This window comes from Corylus avellana, chromosome 4 (genome assembly GCF_965113065.1).
Source record: "Corylus avellana chromosome 4, dhCorAvel1.hap1.2, whole genome shotgun sequence".
Taxonomy (NCBI): domain Eukaryota; kingdom Viridiplantae; phylum Streptophyta; class Magnoliopsida; order Fagales; family Betulaceae; genus Corylus; species Corylus avellana.
This window is the reverse complement of record NC_142493.1, coordinates 2,297,383-2,320,135: the sequence shown is the minus strand read 5'-3', so window position 1 is coordinate 2,320,135 and position 22,753 is coordinate 2,297,383. Positions and strand designations below refer to the sequence as shown.

General features: G+C 34.7%; 2 protein-coding genes and 1 pseudogene across 3 annotated transcripts; 1 reads left to right on the top strand and 2 right to left on the bottom strand.

Moving 5' to 3' along the window:
• Positions 1 to 2,619: 2,619 nt before the first annotated feature.
• On the bottom strand, positions 2,620 to 3,851 carry LOC132178926 (membrane insertase, putative (DUF1685)). Its single transcript, XM_059591512.2, has 2 exons — positions 3,096 to 3,851; positions 2,620 to 3,002 (listed from the first exon to the last, which is right to left on the bottom strand). Exons 1-2 carry the CDS (start codon positions 3,451 to 3,453, stop codon positions 2,923 to 2,925), a joined length of 438 nt encoding a protein of 145 aa, XP_059447495.1. The 5' UTR covers positions 3,454 to 3,851; the 3' UTR covers positions 2,620 to 2,922.
• A 740-nt stretch (positions 3,852 to 4,591) lies between these two features.
• On the bottom strand, positions 4,592 to 8,057 carry EMB2758 (Tetratricopeptide repeat (TPR)-like superfamily protein). Of its 2 annotated transcripts, none has more exons than XM_059591511.2 (2): positions 7,920 to 8,057; positions 4,592 to 7,326 (listed from the first exon to the last, which is right to left on the bottom strand). In XM_059591511.2, exons 1-2 carry the CDS (start codon positions 7,925 to 7,927, stop codon positions 4,872 to 4,874), a joined length of 2,463 nt encoding a protein of 820 aa, XP_059447494.2. In that variant the 5' UTR covers positions 7,928 to 8,057; the 3' UTR covers positions 4,592 to 4,871. The 2 variants fall into 2 exon arrangements, with proteins under 2 accessions (XP_059447494.2, XP_059447493.2); XM_059591510.2 differs by having other exon boundaries at positions 7,930 to 8,057.
• Positions 8,058 to 13,452: 5,395 nt separating this feature from the next.
• Positions 13,453 to 14,778, top strand: LOC148586137 (disease resistance protein RPS2-like; annotated as a pseudogene).
• Positions 14,779 to 22,753: the final 7,975 nt, after the last annotated feature.

Here is a 22,753-nt window from a genome sequence, read left to right as displayed (position 1 = left end):
ACAGAGAATAGATGGGAGTTGGAATCAATCACATGTACATGTCATGTCATGTCATCTCATGTCATGTCACGTGTCGTGAGAATGCAATTTTCACGTAACACCACCTGATTGAACACTTAACAGTTATGCCACAAATATCATATTCTATCTCTCAATAATCGATTAAATATCCCATTTAATCTTTTTATTTTTTTATTTTTTATTTAGCAAGATATATCTTGCCAAACCACCCTCATAGAATTATTAGTATTAACATAATACTAATGTGGCAATGATTTTTTGATATAGGTTTAAAGTGGCGGGGCCGTTAAGTTTTTAAACGAAAAATAAACAAAAATATCAATTGCGTTTATAAGTTATCTAATGTAACGATCGTGATATTTTTGGAGTTGACGTGACTATTTCATTTTCAGCCTAACCACAAAAAAAAAAAAAAAAAAAAAAAAGTTATGTGTAATAGTTTATTTGATCATGTAATTTTGCACACGTATTTTGGTAGTACATTTATAAAAATAAAAAAAAAAAATTAACGATTTTCAGCGACGAGAATAGATAAACGTTTAACTAGATTTTTAAAATTTACATTTTTATTAACTATAACTTAAAATTACTATTTTTTCAAACAGCGCATTTTAAAACTCTTAAAATGAACTAATTATCTAGGCTAAAAAATGTTTGTGGACCTTTCATGGTAAACAAACAAAAGAAAAAAGAAAAAAAAGTCAGTGGAATACAATTGGATAAACACAAAGAAATCGAGGAGATATTTTTTCAATTTATGTACTGTTGGAGTAAAAGGAAAGGTGGATTGGAGATATTTTGAGAGAAAAAGGATAAGATGGAGAATTCTAACCTTGTTTTGCAAGCAACCCCGGCCAAATGGAGTAGAAATGGTGTTTAGATTCTGCGGATTTTAAGTATAATCATACATTTTGTTGACCTTTAAGGAATATTAGGCTATGGGTCAAGCAAACAAAATTCTTCCAACTCCAATCAAGGACCAACCTGCCTAACAAATTTTGAAATTTGTTTATATATCTATATATCAACTTAAAAACTAAGCTTAATCCCTATCAAAATACAATTAAGCTTAACCCTTCGTGCATTCTTTGACCCTAATGGCGCTTATTTTCTTCTCAAAATGAAAATATTAACAAAGAATTTAAACACAAAACTAGTCTGGCAATTTAACCCGTGAACTCGACACGAATATCATACGTAATTTTATAATTAGGATTTAGGTTTAATGGGTTCAGTTCATAAATGGGTTACCTGTTTAATAACACATGTTGTGCTTGAGTTTGACATAAACGGGTTCGCAAGTCGACACGTTTATGTAATTTATTTATTTTTTTAAAATTTTTTTTTTAATTTTTTAAGTAAATTTTAAGTTTAACTTAATTTAGAGTTAGATAATTTAACCCACAAACCCAATACGTAGTTTTAGAGTTTAGGTTAAATGGTTCGTGTTATAAACGTGTCGTGTTCGAGTTGACAAATTAACCAGGTTGACACAAACCCGACACATAAACCCGTTTTTCCAGCCCTACACAAAACACTTCTAACAAGGAGAGTGAAATTTCAAATATACTTCTTTGGCAAGTTTCCTTCCCAATAACCAATCCTTAGTCAAAAGTAATCCATATTGGCTTTGACAATTTTTGTTTTTTTGTTCTATGTTTTTCCCAGAAGTTGTGATACAACCCTCCTCCTCTTTCTTATTATTTTCTTTTTAATTTGTCATAGAGTTGCAACATTCCTACTCAATTTCCTAGCATATTCCATCAAGAAAGGTACCATTCTCTGTTGGAAGATAGTGATCAAATAAGACAAGGTCGATGCAAGAGTACTGTACATGCGAGGAAAATAGCTTCATTTTTGGGCCATTAATACCCCCCCCCCAAACAAGCCTTCAACTCTTTCTTATCAAAATGAAGGTCCAAGGAAAATTGGCCTCACAACTTTGCTTGGAATTTCCTAAGCATTTGCGTAGCACTTTAAGGAGCCAACTTGTTTGTCCAATTCTAAATATGAATATTTTATGGTCAATGATATGCCTTTGTTGTTTGGCTTCAATGACTTTATTTTAAATTTTGTTAGTTAGAAATTTAAAGCTAATTTCTAATTATATTCGATGCAAATCACTCCTTCCATCCTGGCAATATCTGCTATATGTAAAGATAGTACTGCAAATAGGCATAGAATGGAACCTTTCCTATTAGGATTTCAGTAAATTTCTTTAGCCATGCAATGCACATACAATTTTAAAATTACTCAATGGAATAGAGTGACAATTCGTGTCCGTGTATTTAATTAAATAGGTCAAACCCCTTAACCTTAATCTACCAATTTCGTGTTAAGTTGGTGTTAAGTTCACGTTGCCAGCCTAAATATTGCGTGTCGGATTCGAGTCATGTTAAGCAATGTGTATAAGACTGTATAGATTAATCATAGCTGACTCATTCAATTAAACTACATAGGCTAGACCCCTCAACTATAATTCGTTAATTTTGTGTTGAACTCGTTCACTTATCTTCATGCATAAAGCCCAATTTTCATAAAAACGTCTAAACTCATGTCCTTAATAAAAGAAAAATCAACAAGCAAATTCTTTGGGGCAGAAAATCAAACAAGAGCACGAGTAAGCAAAATAAAAAAGAAACTATAACCAAAAAAAAAAAAAAGAATTTGCATTACAAAATTGAATGATTAACAAATACTGGAATTAGATTATGATTTTGGTATACTGTTGATCCAGTAAATTCTAGGCAGGCCACCTGCAAAACAATGAAAGGCTATTGGAGCGACGCCGGCGGCGGAAAGCCTCCCAAGATTTTCCGTATCAACCACTGGCGCCCACCATGGGGCCCGAATCCACCACCACAAAGTCATATCCTTTCGAAATCATGACCCGCTTAGGGTTTAAGAGGATTGGCGTGCTACGCAAGCAACCACCTGAGCCCACTGCCGTAATCTCGTCTTTACCAGCTCAGCATCGTCACCTAACAAAAGGGAAAAAGCATAAACCAATGAGTCACAGCCGTTAGATCAAGAAAAAGTCCACAGTCAATTCCCATCTAACGGCGAAGACTTACCTTGATTTATTATGACGCCGGGGCTTTCGATTTCGCTATCGGAAGTCATCGACGACGACGACGACGACCTCGACATGCTGTTACTGTACTGCCGGTTAACAGCGTAGTAAAGCCCCAGAGCCGGGATGGTCTCCGACAGCTTCTGATCCACATCCGGCGATTCCACCGCGAACCCGAACCCGAGATCGATGCAGCCCTTCAACTCCTCCAAGTCCTCGTCCGACAGGCTCTTGTTACGGCGGATGCGGTCGCCGGCGTACTTGCCCTTGCGCCTCAACCACGCCTCCTCGCGGCGCGTGTCGGGCGTCCACGAGTGCTGCTTGTAGAGAGGCCGCGGCGGCCCCTGAGGCTTCGACATTGAGAGAGGCCTTCGTGGGGCCTCACCGCCTCAGGTTTTCAGGGTTTTTCTTTTTCCAAACAATGTTGGAGTATTAACGTGAGGAATGTTTTATATATACATATGAATGTGAATGTGTGTAAAATCCTGGTTTCCCGAGGATTACTGGGTTTTGGCGGCGGGAGGGAATCCTTTTGAAGTTCGAACTTTATTTAAATCAATAGTTGGTTTCTTGGTTGTTACTTGTAGGTTGCGTAAAGAATGAGGTAGGAAGGGACAGGTGTGGGCCACTGATTGGTCGTGAGAGTCATAATTTTATATATATAATTTAAATATTTTAATTTGAATAAGTTAATTAGAATTATTATTCTAAATGAAAACTGTTTTCGACTCTTTTGACACAATCAACAATTATTATCAAGTGAAATATAAATAATTACGAAACATTTTAATTTTTTAATTTTTTTTAAAGGTGATAAATACGGAAGTAACAAAATTTTGAATAAATCAATTTAAAATAACAGTCAAGATTTTTTAAGATTAAATTATCTTTAAAAGATCATAATCTCATAAATACGTATCAGCCATTTAGGCAATGTAGTTGTTGCTCCTGTTAATGTCTATTAAAAATTTATTATTATTTCTTCATGTTTTAAGGAGGTGCATACATTATTGCATATGCCATAATAGATATCTTTTATTGACAATTAATTACTGCAATTGTCAAATTTATCTAAAATACTAAACACCAGATAGGACTCCTATGACACTGGTCAAGAATTAGGAACCAAAACGTATAACATTTTTTGACTAGTAATGCTGCTCTTCACACTTATTTCAATCGAGGTGATAATTAAGTGTGAAGAGTAACATTAATCTTTCTTCTTGGCCCATCCTTGCAAAGATGTTGAAGCGGTGACTGGGTCCCAGGCTGGCAATTGGAATTTGGAATAATCAAGGTGGACTCCAAAGTCTAGGGTTATATTCTTTCTCGCTGGCTTGACAATGACAGATATTCAAGGATTCCAAATATATGAATGCAGACAGTTAGACAGACAGGTAGGTGTAAGGGGATTTGGTGACTCATCCAGATAAGCATCTGGTTGGCAATCTTTGCTTCTTCAACCCTTTGATTGCATGAAAAGTAAAGCACAGCAAATTGGGTTACTAATGTGGCACTCCCAGCTTGCTTCCCTGAGCATATGGGGGCTTATGCAGACATTCTTAGATGATGAAAATACAAATGTGAAAGATAAGGAAAAAAGTGACTACTGTCTTACCACAGCAAGTTACAAAAGAATATAATGAACACTTACAGGCTTTCTTCCTATGGCACAACATCCTCTGAAAATCAAAACCTTTGTAAGTTCTGCTTACACATATGGCCAGTCTTCATCCAAGTGTGAAGTGTTTGAATCCCAAGAATCGAATTTTTCATGTCACCAATAATTGCCACAAGAGCAAATTCCATCCTTGAAGTGATGGAAACGGTTCGAATCCCTCACGATGATCTCTCTCTCAGTAATCCTAGATATGAATTTTGTTGCCTCGTGGCAGTCACCACAAACCCGCAAGTTCTTGAAAATCCGAATGGTGCTTTTGGGAGGGGTGCTAATGATTCCGAACACAATTGCCAGTCTCTCACTATGACTTAAGAGGATATGCTCCTTCTCATCATCCTCAACATCCTGCAACACAAAGCTATTGTCGGGAACATAACCAAGGCTCTTCATTTTTTCAGTCAGAACCTTCAGCTCCTTGTATATTTCGTCACATTTTGGATGGGTTTGGTTTCCAGTATAGAAGACATCGACTTTATTGTTCACTTCGATTGAGCTCCACCCAGGTGTCTTCTTTAATCCCCTATCTCTGGCCAATGATCTCACTTTATCCACTCCCTCCCATTTCCCAATATTTGCATAAATATTGGATAACAAAACATAGTAGCCAACATTCTCCGAATCAACCTCAAACAAGCGATCTGAAGCAAATGAACCTAGGTCAAAATTTCCATGTATTCTACAAGCACCAAGAAGAGCGCCCCAGACAGAAGCATCAGGCTGTATAGGCATATTTTTTATAAAATTGTAAGCCATTTCTAGACGTCCAGCTCGACCAAGCAAATCTACCATGCAGCCATAGTGCTTCAAACGAGGCTTGATCCCATATTCGTCTTGCATCACATGAAAGCACCGTTGACCCTCATCAACCAAACCTGAATGGCTACAAGCTGACAATAAAGATACAAAGGTTACATGATCTGGCTTCACCCCCTCATCTACCATTTCATTAAATAGCTTCAGAGCTTTCTCGCCATGCCCATGAATTCCATGGCAGGATATTACGGCATTCCAAGAAACCGAACTCTTCCTGGGCACTTGATAGAATAAGGACATTGCATCATCTAATCTCCCACATTTTCCATACAAGTCAATGAGGCAGGTACCAACGAAGACATCCAAGTAGAGACAGTTCTTAATCACCCGCCCATGAATTCTCATTCCTTGTTGTAAGGCTCCTACATGGGAATATGCTGGTAGAATGCTTACCCAAGTCCCTTGGTTAGGAATTATCTCTTTGTGCTCCTCCATCATACTGTACACTTCAATTGCCTCACTTGCAAGACCATTTTGAGCATAACCTGTGATTAAAGTATTCCATGAGATCACATCTTTGACAGGAAGTCCTTCAAAAACTGTACGAGCAGAATCTATAGCACCTAATTTCGCATACATGTCCACAACTGCATTTCCAATGACAACATCTTCCATAAGCCAACCTCTCCTGACAATGAATCCATGAACAGACCTACTATTTTGACGATCACATAATTGAGCAAAAATAGAAGCCAAACTCACTCCTGTCAGCAAATCAGGCTGAATCCCTGTTAAATGCATCTTATTAAAAAGTCCAAGTGCAGAAATTGGATCATCATTCTGCTCACAGGCAGCAATTATTGAGTTCCATGAAACCAAATCTCTCACCTCCATCTCATCAAAAATCCTTTGTGCATGCCCCAAGCGACCAAATTTGGCATACATGTTAATCAAGGCATTGGACACAAACACATCGAATTCCAGTCCATGCTTTATGACATATAAATGAATCAGCATCCCAATTAACATATCACCTGATAGTGCACAAACAGGAAGTAGACTTGAGACAGTTACTCGATCCATCTTTACCCCCTCCAATCTCATCTCATCCAAGAGGTCCAATGCCTCTGCAGCATTTCCATTTTGACAAAACCCAGAAATCATTGCATTCCAAGAGCCCATATCTCGAACTGGCATATTATTGAACAATTTACGTGCAACACATAAGAAGCCGAACCGGGAATACATATGAACCAAAGAAGCAGCCACAAAGACATCCCACTCAAAGCCCAGCTTTAGAACCCAGCAATGCATCTTCTTCCCATCAACTAGATTTCCACAAGCTTTTAACACAGGCGGAAAAGTGTAGGAATCAGGTCGAAGACCAGAGGTCAACAAAAACTGATAAAAACAATTCACAACTTCACGGAAACGTCCAGTGCGAGCATATGCAGATAACATTGAATTCCAGGTAAAAATATTCTTTTTGTGAATCTGATTAAAAGTGTAGCGAGCAAATGAGACATCACCAAGGTTGGCATAAAGATTGACAAGCCTGGTGGAGAGTAAGACGTCTTGAACTTTCCCTGAGACCACAAGAAGGGCATGAAGGCGCTTTGCAAGGTGCACTTTTGTGCAGGATAAGAATAAGAGATTGAGATCAATGTCTTTGTTCTCATTTTTGAAGCCATCTGATGTGAATTGCAGAGAAGTTGTGGCTGCTGGAAAGAAAGACCAACGGGCTTGAATCAATGGCCGAAATTCGGAAAGATGCCTACCTTTGCAGGTTAGTGGCAATCTGAGAGAACAAAAATATAGAGCATTAGAAAGGAAGCGCAAATCTGAAGCACTACATTCGGTGAACAGATTCTCAGCCAGAAAATACTGATGTCGTAACTGGGGAGAACAAGAGTGATAAAAGAATCAACATATATTTTCACAAAACTATATGGTACCTATATGCAAACAATAAAATATTCAAGAAATGGAATCCAAGAAATACATTCTGATTGCCAAAAACATACTAGGTGTCGTTGCATTCTATTGGAAATGAATTTTACTTCACTTCCTGTTTTGTGAAGTAATTTTCCTGAACATAATTGCTCTATTGCAACATCAAAAGTAAAAGGATATCTTTCCACCAAGGCTGCCATGGCCAATAATAGGTAAACACTCTGTGAATTGCTTTACAAATTTTACAGCATAAACAAAGTTAAATAGCTAGATGTGACTCGGCTGACTAAATGTTTGCGATATCTCGTGTCCCAAGCAATGGAATTTTTAAGATTTAAAGAAAATATAATAATTTCTCTCAATTTCCTCAACTTTCCCCGCAACCAAACAGAACGTAAAGAAAATCCAATGAAACGGAGTGGGTAAAGTAACAGTTACCTGAACATACATGTAGCTTTTCATGTGCAATATATCGACGGTCACTGAGAAATGCTTTACAAAGGGCTGGCTGAGAGGGTTTAGGCGATTAGGGTTTTGGTGGGGAGAAGATAGAGATCAGAGAAAGTAACAGATATGGGCTTGGGCCGTCTTTGGGCTGTGAATCTAGTCCAACGTTGTTAACGTATTTTAGAGGGTTTTTTTTTTTTTTTTGAAAAACCTTCTGTATAACAAAAATTAAACAAATTTTATAAACTATTTCTAAAGAGTAAAGACTTATTTTTAAAAGCAACTTTTCCTTACAGAGAGAATAGAAATGATGATGTTTTCTTTTCTGTTTTGGTTTTGGATTTTTATTTTAAATTAAAGATAAAAGCATTAGAATTATCGTAAGAGCAAAAAAGTTTTGATCATGGGAGAAGACATCTAGGCTCCGAGAAACTCCCTCTAACACGCTCTCACCAATAGAGATAAACCGCCTTTCGTTTCTACCGCATTTTCCCGCTCGAAAGAGTTTTCAGAATTTTGAAGGCTTGCGTGGTAAGGTTCTACTTTAACACGTAGAACCTCCCCATTCGTCAACCCAAATTTGCATTTCAAGTATTTTACCGCCTTCTTCTATCCGACCGACTATCGCATGACTCAACTTTACTCAATTATTTTGTTTGTTTAAAAAAAAAAAAAAAAATTATTGGAGTATTTTTATTTTATTAAAAAAAGTTAATCCAATATTATTGTAAGAGTCTGAAGATCACCAGAAAAGTTCTAATCACTGAAGAAAACGTCCAAGCTCTAACAAACTCCTTCCGACATGCTCTCATCGGCAGAGATAAACCGCATTTCGCTTCTACCGCGTTTTCCCGCTCGAGAGAGTTTTCATAATTTTGAAGGCTTGTGTGGTAAGGTAGCCTTCTCCTACTCGACCGACTATCGCAATTCGCATGACCGAACTTTACTAAATTATTTTTGGCCTTTTTTAAAAAAAAAAAAAAAAAAAAAATTTATTTGATTATTTTTATTTTATTAAAAAAATGACTCCAATATTATCGTAAGAGTCTCAAGATCACCAGAAAAGTTCTGATCACCGAAGAAGACGTCCAAGTTCCGAGAAACTCCCTCTGACACACTCTCATTGGCAAAGATAAACCGCCTTTCGTTTCTACCACATTTTCTTGCTCGAGAGAGTTTTCATCATTTTGAAGGCTTGCATGGTAAGGTTCTACTTTAACACGTAGAACCTCCTCATTCCTCCACCCAAATCCGCGTTTCAAGTATTTTACACTTTTCTCCTACCCGACCGACTATCGCATGACCCAACTTTACTCAATTATTTTGTTTTTTTTTTTAAAAAAAAAAAAAAATTATTGGAGTATTTTTATTTTATTAAAAAAAAACATTACTCCAATATTATCGTAAGAGTCTGAAGATCACCAGAAAAGTTCTGATCACCAGAGAAGACGTCCAAGCTCCAAGAAACTCCCTCCTACACGCTCTCATCAAAAGAGATAAACCGCCTTTTGTTTCTACCGTGTTTTCCCGCTCGAGAAAGTTTTCATAATTTTGAAGGTTTGCGTGGTAAGGTTCTACTTTAACACATAGAACCTCCCCCATTCCTCCACCCAAATCCGCATTTCAAGTATTTTACAGTATTCTCCTACCCAACCGACTATCGCATGACCCAACTTGTTGTTTTAAAGTAAACACAAAGCAATCATCAATGTGCTTTCAATTAGTAATATAAGGGAAAACTACCTTTAGCCCCCATGACCTATAGGACCTTGGCACTTTGTCCCTATGAACTTTCAAATGTGATACCTAACCCCATCAAACTACTATTTTATAGCAAAAAGGCTCATTCCGTCAGTCAAATGGGTTAAAATAGATGGCCAACCCGTCATGTGCCACTCACATGCGATTTCTAATTTTTCCTTCCACTTTTGCCCTCACTTCAATGGAATGGACCACAACGGACCACGTGTAGGCAACCAGTATGCAGAAGCCAAGCTCTGTGATGGGTCGCTGTTGGAGTTCTACCAAGGTCACCAGAATAAGACGCAGCTGCTCCTCGCCTTGACCGTCCAAACGTAGTACTGCAACTGCACCCAATTTTCCTAAGGATTTTCCATCAATTTGAAGAAGTCCAGTTCAAGAAAGAGAACTCATATTAGATGTTTTATTTTATTTTCAATCTCTTCTAGTTGGTTTTAAGATACCCAAGTCAGTAAATACTGTTCTGTGAACTGGGTGGTGTTTGTTTGTTTTTTTTGTTTTTTCAAGAAATCTAGTGTAGAAGGCACAACTAACTTGAGAAATTCTAATTTTCCTGAGGAAATTTAGTCTCTTCTGTCATGGGTCAAAAATTCAATCTCTCAATACAACAAAAAAAAAAAGAAAGAAAGAAATCCAATCTCTTTTTCTATGGGTCTGGCCGTGACCCAGCTGTGGCCCGTGGGTCTGGGTTAATCTTTGATCCAGTTCATATCTCTCTATTGAGTCCGAGTAGCTTCAGATAGAAGCTTTGATCCAGTTCATCTTTATCTACTTTCATATCACCCTGTAGTTGCAATGCTTTGATATGATACGCTAGAATCCATGGACCAGATTGAAGGATTTCCCCTTGATTGTTTCAATTTGGAGATTTTGATTTAAGATTTGAATTAAATGGGTTTTTCTTGAGTTGTTGATTATTGTCGTTGAGATGGGGTTTGATGGCCATTAGAGTCATCCCTGAAAAAAAGGGATGTATGCTTAAGGGACGAAGAAGATGACGATGCTTTAAGTAGTCTTGACTCTTTTTTTCTTCAATTTGTTTTCAGGCGGCCTACACGTGGTCCATTCCATTGAAGTGAAGGCAAAAGTAGAAGGAAAAAATCAGAAATTGCATGTGAGTGGCACATGATAGATTAATCGTCTATTTTAACTCATTTGACTGACGGAATGAAGCTTTTTGCTATAAAATGGTAGTTTGATGAGGTCGAATATCACACTTGAAAGTTCATGGAGGTTAAATGTAGTTTCCCTTTAATATAATTGATGGAAGGCAACCAATCATCTGAGAATAAGACTATATATATATATATATATATATATATATATATATATATGATTCAGGAAACAGTTCGTTGTCACTAATGTAAGTAAAACAATCATCCTATTGTGTTTTCAATTTTTAAAATAATTGATTGAAGGCAACCAATTAGCTTAAGCAAACTAATTTACTGCCAGCAAGCAATAAAAAAAAATGATGAAGTTCACAAATGTCTATGAGAAAGTTAAACAGAATACCTCATCACAAGTAGGTAAGTAGACCTTTCCAAGTATTTCTTCAATGGCTTCATCACTCAGTTTCTAGCTTCCAACTTTCTTAAGATGCTATAAAAGAAAGTATCAAGTAGTTCTGCACTTGACCTTCCTGCAACGCCCTTCATCCAAAATACCCCAAAAGCCTCCTTGAGTGCCTAGAGGTGGAGGAAGATATGAGTGGGCGCGATCATGACAAAACTTGAAGCCATTCTCTAATACAAACTTGGTTAAAAGAGTATGGTTTTGGAAATAATCATTCACATATGCAAGGTATTTGTCGTCTAGCTCAATCACTTTTCTAACAAGAACCTGAAGAGCACACCCTATATCAATTTCCAATCATTGAATAGTTCACACAAATTCTACAAGTACAAGCTTCATACAGTTACATGTTCTTGCAAACCAACTACATCATTCTTCTACGCCTGTGAAAATAAGAAAATTAAGAAAAAACCATAAATCAAAAGTTCAAGATTATGGTCTTGATGGGTACAAAAGCACTTTACTACACTGAACACCGTATACATTGGATAAAAATGCTCCACTTCAGGTGGGAGTCAAACTTGAGTACTAATGAGATCTTATACATGATATGACAACAGAATAATCCCAATGCAACAATCCCAAAACTTTATAAGTCATTCTCTAATACAAACCTGGTTCAAAAGAGTATGATTTTGGAAACAATTATTCACATATGCAAGGTATTTGTCATGCAACTCAATCATTTTTCTAATAAGAACCTGAAGAGCACATCCTATATCAGTTTCCAATCATTGAACAGTTCGGACAAATTCTATAAGTACAAGCTTCATAAAGTTACATGTTCTTGCAAACCAACCACATCCTTCTTCTACGCTTGTGAAAATAAGAAAATTAGAAAAAAAAAAAAAATCATAGTAAACATCAAAACAAAATCAAAAGTTCAAGATTATGGTCTTGATGGGTACAAAAGCACATTACTACACTGAATACCGTAGACATTAGATAAAAATGCTCCACTTTAGGTGGAAGTCAAACTTTAGTACTGTTGGGATCTTATACATGATATGACAACAGAATAATTCCAATGCAATAATTCCAAAACTTCATAAGCCATTCTCTAATACAAACCTGGTTAAAAAGAGTATGATTTTGGAAACAATTATTCAAATATGCAAGGTATTTGTCATGCAGCTCAATCATTTTTCTAACAAGAACTTGAAGAGGACACCCTATATCAGTTTCCAATCATTGAGCAATCCAGACAAATTATAGCTTCATACATTTACATGTTCCTCCAAACCAACCATATCCTTCTTGAAAATAAGAAAATTAAGAAAAAAAATCATAGTGAACATCTAAACAAAATCAAAAGTTCAAGACTATGGTCTTGATGAGTACAAAAGCAATTTGCTACACTGAACACCGTAGACATTGGATAAAAATACTCAACTTCGAGTGAGAGTCAAACTTCAATACTATTGGGACTTTTTACATGATATGACAACGGAATAATCCCAACGCAATAATCCCAAAACTCCAGAAGCCATTCTCTAATACAAACCTGATTAAAAAAAGTTTGGTTTTGGAAACAATCATTCACATATGCAAGGCATTTGTCATGTAGCTCAATCACTTTTCTAACAGGAACCTGAAGAGCACACCCTATATCAATTTCCGATCATTGAACAGTCCAAAAAAATTCTACAGTACTGTTGGCATCTCTTACTTTTCCATTTAACTCTTGGTAGACCTAAAATCACAATAAATGCACCCTTTGTATCACGATTTGATATATCTTATGAAGAAAATAAACACTAAATTGGATTCTTAAAAAAAAAAAAAAAAAATTGGCACCAAATTATATGGACGATATTGTAAAGTTTTAATGCTTTAATTTAGAATATGAAGTGATATGTTACCAAGAGGCAATGAAATGATCTATACAACATGAATTAGGATGGAATCATCATGTCAAGGTTTAATCATGACGAACTTGATCACAGAAGCATGTAAATCCAACTCCATTAAGAGGAGGAAGTGACCTCCCTGTGATAAAATATCGATCAAGATAGTGGAAGAAATGAGAAAGCCACATCACCATAACTTTGTGACTTGCCCACCTTTTTTGAAACTCTCAAAATAGTTTGACCATGCTTCTCCCTTATAGATGGCAATACATGTACACAACACGAAGCCATCAAAGTCAATTGCATGAGAATTTAATATATATATATATATATATATATATATATAAAAGTTGCAACGTGCAGTTATGAAACAACCCAAAATGAATATGAAAGATATCGTTGAACCTAATGAAATTGCTCAGCGAATAACTACAGATTTGGAATGCAAAAAGCATCTACTTCTTTTGGATGAAATTTGGGAAGTTTTTGATCTAGGTAAGATAGGAATCAATGACAACAAAAAATATAGTAAGGTGGTATTGGCAATGAGATATTTTCACATTTGTGATGGTATGGCGATAGATGAGGAAGTTCAAGTGGAACGGTTGTCTGAAAATGATGCATATAATATGTTCTTGGAAAAACTATGTCGAAATGTAAATCTTTCAGGTATTGAATCAATAGCCCGAAAAGTTGTTAGCGAGTGTTACTGCTTGCCGCTCTTTATAGAAAAGGTATCTAGAACTTTAAGAAGAAAGAAAGATAACTATGACTTGTAGCGTGAGGGACTAAGGAGACTGTAATGATGGCCTAATGTCAATACCAAAGTCCAAGGTATAGATGACTTGATTGAGTTCTTAGAAAGTTTTGTTTTCTGTACGGTGCATTATATCCCAAAGATTTTAGAATATATATAGATTATTTGTTGGAATGATAGAAAGCTGAAGATTTTATTCATGATGCAAATGAGTTTAGAGTTGCACGCGAGAAAATGGGGGGTATATTGCATAACCTTAACATGTTGTCCTTTCTAGAGAGGAGTGGAAAGATGAATCATGTAAGGATGAACAAAGTAGTGTGGAGAATGGTCTGTAAAATATCCAAAAAAAGTAATCGTTTTAAAATTTTGGTGAAACCCAGTGAAGAGCTGGGAGAGGCTGCCAATGAGGTGAAATGGCAGGAGGCAAATGGAATCTCCCCGATGGATAATAAATTGTGCACTTTACCGGAAAAGCCATCTTGCAATAGTCTTTTAACATTGTTCTTACAGAGAAATCGTTCTTTGGAAGTAATTCATGTGTCATTCTTTGAACTCATGCAAAATTTACGAGTTCTAGACTTACATGACACTAGAATTACATCATTACCATCATCGATATCTTGCTTGACATACCTCAAAGCGCTTTATTTGAATTCTTGCATCTGTTTGATGGATCTCTCAACTAACATAGAAACACGCATATGTCTTGACATACTTGATATTCGAGGTTCTGGGATTAATTTTTTACCAAAACTAGATTTGATGTTTGATTGAGTTAAAGTGTTTACGTCTTTCATTATCAAACGTTGGCATGAGACAATCAAGTGATACAGAATTTGGTAAAGATGTTTTATCAAGTCTTTCCTTATTGGAAGAATTAAGAATCGATGAACTTATTGTATAGGCCTCTGTGAGGTCGTGTTTCAGCCTATTGGAGAGGCTTGTAATTGGTGATACTTTGTTGATTGGTTTGTTTGGTAATACAATCACTTATTCATCCAAAAAAAATTGTCATACAACAATGAGAATGCAATCAATTTGGAGCGTATCAAAGTCCAATGATCATGGTGGGATGCATTGGACCGGCAAGAAGAAAGACTACGATATATATGCAGGTTCAAGTAATGGTTTTGGTTTTCGTCTTCATCAACTGAAAAAAATAAAAATATTATTATTATTATAAGATCTCAAGAGGCAATGGTTTTAAGATCTTAAGAGACAATGGTTGTTACAAAATCTCAAGATACAAGAGTTATTATTATTATTAAAAGTGAAAAGACATTAAAAATTAGCCATAAGGCTTTCCATAAAGGTAGATTTAAATAATATGATTTTTTAAATATATTAATTGAAGTGAAATTCGGGAGGGAGTTTCTCGGACCTTGGACGTCTTTTCCGGTGATCATAAATTTTCCGGTGATCTTTAAACTCTTACGATAATATTGGAGTTGAGGTATTGTATATTTTCTTAATACTTTTTAATTTTGAGAATCCTCTGTTTTGTTCTGTATTAGAACTAATAATTAATCTAAATAGAGGAAAAAAAAAAATGAAACACAAAGATTTTATGTCGTTCTGCCTACGTCTATACTTCAAAGTCTTTTCTTGGTTACATATTTTCTTTTCACTTGATTATTTGATTTTTATACAAAACTTCATTTATAGATGTTACAGGTCTTTTCATATTAGGCTAGACATATTAATTTTATGTATTAGGTTTATATTATGTTAGTATAAGTCGGCTAACCCTAGTTGTATTAGGGTTATGATATTGTCTTTATTTTATTCCATATAAGTGTCTTGATGACTCAACCCTAATTTATATTCCAATAAGAGTTCATGACTCAGCCCTATAAATATTGTAATAGTTTGTCTATTTAAAGGTAACTGTGTTATGAATAAAGTAAGCATAAAATTAATCACAAACCTTGTGTTTGAAAGGTCTAGATTCTCTTAGAATTTAAGGTCTAGTTTCCCTTAGAAACTAATTTATTCCGTTGCGAATTTAAGTTCGTAACAACTTGCTATGAGAGCTAACAATGCCTTCACCATCTTCCAATTTTGATCAAAAGAATTCTACAATGAACAGTGAGATTCGAGAGTTATTTGCTGGTCTTCTCTTCAAGATAGACAAGCTAATTGCTTCTCTATCTCCACTACCATCAAAGCCACAAACATACCCACACTTATCACATCCAATAACACCAGCCCATTCGACACCTTCACCACTAAACCACCCAGCACAAATTCATCCCCATAAATCTCATTATGTCGTACCCCAACGTCCCTTGAGGTGTTTATGACCAACCCGTCAACACAACCACCGCCAAATCTCCAAACCCCACACCAAAACAACCAACCACTGTCCTTGACCAAACCAATACTGTTTGGACCTATGGTAGCACCACCGTTTGTTGCCAAACCAACACAAATTCGGCCATGATGCAAACATCTAAAGCTTCGGGGTCCAATTGTAGAAGGTGAGCTGAAGGAAATTGAAGAAGATTTGCAATTTGTGTTAAAGATTAGAGTTGTCGGGCCAGTAGATGTAGAAAATTTGGGGCTTTTGTGACTAATAGTGCGACCATTGATATCGACCCACCCCCAGAACGACCGCCTAGAAAGCGTTTTAAAACCCAAGTCATTTCTCAACACTCTGTCTTTCTAGTCCTACAAGCCGGCGGCAGTGGTGAACGTTACTGGGATGCGTTGGCAAACACCCAAATTTCTGACTTTGACATTGAAAGGGTAAACTGTGTTGTTAGTATAACTCATTCCTAATTTATATTCCAATAAGAGCTCATGAATCAGCCATAGAAATATTGTAATAATTTGTCTATTTAAAGAATACTTTATAAATAAAGTAAGCAGAAAAATAATCACAAACCTTGTGTTTGAAAGGTCTAGGTTCTCTTAGAATCTAACGTTTAGGTTCCCTTAGAACCTAATTTATCCCGTTGCGAACTTGGGTTCGTAACAACTCTATTTATAGAGAAATAGTATGAATGTTACATGTCTATTTGACTTATACATTAACTACAATAATTGTAACTATTGTGTCTTGAGCTCTTAACTCATGGCCAGATTACAAGTCTTTTGTCCTCAAGCTTCCCCAGATCTGGTGATTTGGAATTTTGTTGTCGACATTATATAAATTTGTTAATTGTTTTCTGGAAGTCACTAACATTCTTTCTCTTTTAATCTTAGGTAAACTGCGTCAATGATTTCAACGAATTTTATGAGACGAAAGAAAAGAAGACAAAGGTGAGATGGATATACCCATTGGGTATATGTCATATTATTGGAAAATTTGAACCCAACGCTATTGAGCTTATTGTGAGCACGGTTTAGGTGATATTTATATTCTTTCTCTTCTAGGAATGTTTTTTTGGATTTCTTTATGCTAATATATAGGGGTGAAAACCCGGTCCTAGTTCCCGGTTATTGGCCAAAACCGGCAACCAGAACTGGGTACTCTATTAACCGGTTATATAATAACCTTGTTACCCGGTTATCCGAACTGGGTACCCGATTTTTAAAATTTTTAGGCTTAATTTAACCATTTTGTGCTCATTTAAATAATAATAATAATTAACCTAAAAATGTCCTAAAATCTCAAGAGACAATGGTTATTGCAAGATCTCAAGACATTTAAAAAAGCCTTCGAAGCTGGGGTGGGTGTGGGAAAAAAAGTTGATGGAAGAGGAGTTGCAAAAGGCAACCAAGCAAAATCTATGTCTCTTTCTATTTATGTTTTTAGTTTGTTTGAAATTGTGTTGTTAAAAAAATTTAAAAACACTTTTTTTACTTTTTTACTCTAAGGACCTGTTTGGGTGTGCGTTTGAGCGGCCTAAAATTGCGTTTAACACTCAAAAAGTCATTTTGAATAAAAAAAAAAAACACATGTTTTGTAGAAGAAATTGAAAGCGTTTTTAAGTGTTCGAAAAGCCTAAAAATGGCAAAAAACGCATTTTTGGCAAGCTTAAAAATGAAGTTTTTGCCAAAAAAACGTTTTTTTGACTTAAAAGTTCTATTTCTGAAACACAATCACAAACAAGCTTTAAGGGCAGTGCATGTTTGGGTATGCGTTTAAAGAGCTTAAAAGTGTGTTTAATATTCAAAAAGTCCGTTTGAATAAAAAGTACCCGTTTGGTAAAAAAAATTAAAAGCGGTTTTAAGAGTTCAAAAGGCCTAAAAATAACCAAAACGCTACAAAAGTTTAAAAATGAAGTCTTTTTTTGCCAAATATATATATATATATATATATATATATATATATATATATATTTTTATTTAAAAGCTCAATTTCTCAAACGTAATTCCAAACAAACTTTAAAAATGACCAAACCTACTTTCTCAAACATGACATATTTGTGATTTTCTCTATGAACAAACTTTATAGGAGTTGAGAAGAAACTGAACATAGCGGCTAAAACCAATGTGAAACAAGCTGTCAAAAATCTTGAAGGTACAATTTCATGTTATATATAGTACTGTTCTTCTGCAATCCATTCCCCCTGGCATATCCCATTACCATATCTATATTATAAAGTGTATGCTTCATGTACTCTCTGTTTTTTTTTTTTTTTTTTTTTTTTTTTTTAATTATGTTCTAAATCATTCAAGGCATATTATAAGGGCTTTGTAGAGTTGTTTTTGTTAGATTGGTGTGATTGTGATCCACATAGATTCCATTATAGACCCATATAATTCTTGTACAAAGCTCTGCTATGCTTCTGACCTCCTCCCTCCACTCATTCATTGGTTCTCTCTTCCTCTGGGCGGATTTTTTTGCAGTGGGTTCAGATATTGATAAAGGTTGCCTACCTTACTTATAGTTTCAGCCTAAGAATATTCGCATAATACATTTTTGAACTAAATTATATAAAGTATTTCAAATTTAAGAGCAAGAATTTTTTTAAATCTCCGCTTTTAAATGCAAAATTTAAAAGTTTTTTTTATTTTTTGATATGTTCACACAAAGGAAGGAGAAAGTAGATTCAAACTAGTGACCTTCGCTTCATGAAGCGTAGTTCACAGTCAATTGAGCTACCTCTTAGGGACGCAAAATTTAAAAGTTGAATCATGGTTTAATTACATTTTAAAATCGTGACTACATAATTAGTAAAACATATATGTTTTATAAATGAAAAGAACAAATAAATTCATGGAACACATACTAAAAGAACAACCACAAATCAGTTGGATAAAACAATAAGCAAATCTAATAAAATTTAAATTTGACTTGAAAAATCAATAAGTCGGTTAACTGACGAAAAAAAAATTCTACCACCTATCAAACCGAATCAACGTCGAAACAATGTTTTTATTTCGCTTATCAACTATCAAAAATCAATTGTCGATCAGTCACAGTTTGGTGGTGGTCAGTAGACAGTAAATAGCTAATCTAGCCACCCTTACTACTCCCTTCTCTTTCTCTCAAATAATAATAATAATAAAACTTGTAATTGATGAAAGTATCTTGTTGGTAGTGGAAAATCTTGTTGTAATTGATTTTCTGTTTTTCTTGTTATGGTTTTCTCATAAATAAATAAAAAAATAATAATAATAAAATTAAAAAAAAAGAAGGTATTTTTTGGAGAACGTAGTCGTTACGCCAGCAGAGTTGGTTGCGTAGAAATGGGAGTGGTGAGTGCGGACCCACCATTATTTTTTCTTTATGAGTCGACTCATTGGACGCCACGCAGTGCCTGCTACCCCAGTACTCCCTGCCAGCACGATACGACTGCTTATCCTCATTTGCCCATTTCCACGTGTATTTTACACACATAAATCTGACATCGATAAGAGCCGTCGGGGGTGGTTGTCCCCCCATGTACCTCACACACATCATCCCACGTCCTTCCTCTTTTTTTTTTCTTTGTTAGGTAGGAGAGTGGGAGTAGAGTGCATGATCCATTGTTATGGATTTTTATTATTATTATTTTGAAGATGCATTTTCAATACAGAAAAATTAATTATAATACAAAAGCTATGATAATTTAGATGTTGTTAAAGCGCTAACTAAATGATTAAATTATTATTTTTTTTTAAGTTTTTAAGATAATTTGTAATTTAGTATTATATCATAATATTATAATATAAATTGTAAGTTCAAACACTGAATTCATAGTTTACCTATACGTAAGGATGCTCAAACGGTGCGTTTATAACCACCCCGTTAACCGCTTATAATCGCTAACTATTAACCGCTTTGGTAAGTAGTTATTAAAAATCGTTAATCACTTAGGGCGGTTGTGGTTAGCAATTTTAGGGGTAGGGCAAAGCAATTATAACCGCTAACCGCCTTCATTTATACATAATAGTATAAATATATATATTAAATATTTTATATTAATAAAATATATTAATTTTTTCATTTGTATTTGGATTAATGGATTTGGGCTATTTATGACTGTATGTGAAATATATAATGTAGTATGTGATGTTTTGGGCTAAACCTTATTCAAAAACATTGGCGGGTGCAAAAAACAGCATTTTTTGTTTTTCATCTTTTTTGGAACATTTGAGCCAAAAACCCTTAAAATAAGCTCATGAAATAGACAAATTTCATAAAATAAGCTCAAAAAATAGGCAAATTTAAGGCCCAAAACACTTAAAAAATCTAAAAGCCCATATAAAAAAAGCGATTATAAAACTGTCTGTTATTGGATTGAAAAATCGCTAATTGTCGATTATAAAATAAGCGCTAACCGCCTAGGCGGTTGCAGTTATTAAAAATCAATAACCGCCCAAGGCGGTTGCGGTTGTGGTTATAGCCAATAACTGCCAGTTATAATCGTTTGAGCATCCCTACGGTTATATGTTTTTTTTTTTTTTTTGAGGGTCCGGTTATATGTATTGAACCTCAATTATTGAAGAAAAGTATTAAAATATTAATTGAATAATTAAATTCACTATTTATAATCAACCTAATTTTTTTTTTTTTAAAGCTATTGTGATCAAATTTTATAAAAATTGCTCTTTTCTTGGTCGGTCCACTAAAAAGATATTAAATCGGGATTTATTTGACAAATTAAATACCAATAATAGAGTGATTTACAATCTAATCCTAATCTACATATGAAAAAAGAAAGAAAGTACAATCTATTCATTATCAAAATATAGATGTACTATATTTTTTTAAAGAAATTATGCAACCCTATTACTAAACCTACTACAATTAATTTTACGCATTGTAAGCTTCCTGCTTTTAATGTGCTGTAATATGTTTTTTTTTTTTTTGGCATGTCCACACAAGAGGAGGAGGATTCGAACTAGTAACATCCGCTTTATGAAGTGTGGTCCACAACCGATTGAACTATCCCTTAGAAACCTCTACAATGTACTTTTAATGTGCTGTAATTGACAATGCCACAACATGATAAATAGTGATTGAATAAATGTGATTTATAACATTACTTATCAATTAAAAGTCAAATCATACTTTCTTAAAAAAAAAAAAAAAAAAAATCATACATTTATTTACGAGTGCAATTAATGTAACTTAAAGCTTATTTGAATTGTATTAAAAAAAAAAAATTATTTTAAAGGTTTTTTAGGCATTTTTTAGAACCAAATATATATATATATATCACAGAAGTACTTTTTTTTTAAAAAAAAAATTTTTAATACCAAATGTACTAACTTTTGTTTGGCATGATTTTTTATGTAATAAAAATATTTTTTAAACTCCCTAACACAATTTTAAACAAGCTCTTATAATGAACAATTAATATTGCTTTCCATAAGTGGCATTGTGCCCTATCAATTAAAAGTTAAAGCATAGTTTTTATCCACAATGTGCAATTAAGAAAATCAAATTTAAGAAAAATATAATAAATTAATCACCTAAATTCGTTATCTTTAAATTATGTGGATCATATATGTCACGGTGTGGATCAAGACCTTATACAAATTTCAAGGTATTATATAAATTGTAATCATTTTTTAATTTGACAGAAATTTATTCTAAATCAGTCTGAATGATTAATATTTTGTTGTATCAATATGGCAACAATTTTTTTTTTTTTTTTTTTTTCACTCAAGTCAAACTATTTTCTTCACATTAACAAACAAATTTCTTTATTTTTCTCTCACAAAAGCATTCAAAATAACTCTCACCTTTATATCACTCTAATCAATTCTTATTAATATCTTAGAAAAAATAAAAAAAAAGGATAAAGCTTTACCAAACAAAGCCAACAGATGCCACATCAATATTATTGACTTTATCACATTTTAAGTGAAAAATATTAATAGATTAATTCAAAAAGAGTGGTTGAAATTGATCCACGAACGGCTTATTTTCATGGTGTTCCTACACCCAGCCGCACAAGATAGAAGCCCACATAAACTACAAAACCCAGCCACTGTTCCTGACCAACAAAAAACCAACGATCTCCATCAAATCCCTTGTCGGAAAGCTCCACTCAACGGTCCCGATCTTCCCACCCGTCTCCACCGCATTGGCTACCTGTCACATCACTGTTTCAAACCTTCCACCATTGGTACACGTTGAAGTTTCTGGATGGCTCTTCAATATTATAAAGAGGTTAAAAAAACAAAGAAAATCAAAAGCCCTCAATTCTCGGCCTCCAAAGCCTCCTTAAATAAGGACTCGTGTCCAGGCGGCACAAGACACTTGTCGCTTCCACACACAAACGCAAAGCTGCTGAGACTCTCTCTCTCTCTGATCTCTCTCTCTCAACAAAAAAAAAAAAAAAACAGAAGAAGAAAAGAAAGAAAAAAAAAAAGGTAAAAACAAAAGTCTTTCTCTTTCTCTCTTTATTTCTTTCTCTCTCTGTCGCGCACACGTTCTCTGTGTTTTTTAGTGGTTATTTGAGTTATTTTAGTTTTTATTTTCATTTTTGTCTTTT

Excerpts from the sequence above, each read along its gene's own strand:
- LOC132178926 (XM_059591512.2), bottom strand. The coding sequence starts at position 3,453 with ATGTCGAAGCCTCAGGGGCCGCCGCGGCCTCTCTACAAGCAGCACTCG. Across the intron at positions 3,003-3,095 it reads CGGCGTCATAATAAATCAAG|GTGACGATGCTGAGCTGGTA; the intron begins GTAAGTCTTCGC and ends CCCTTTTGTTAG.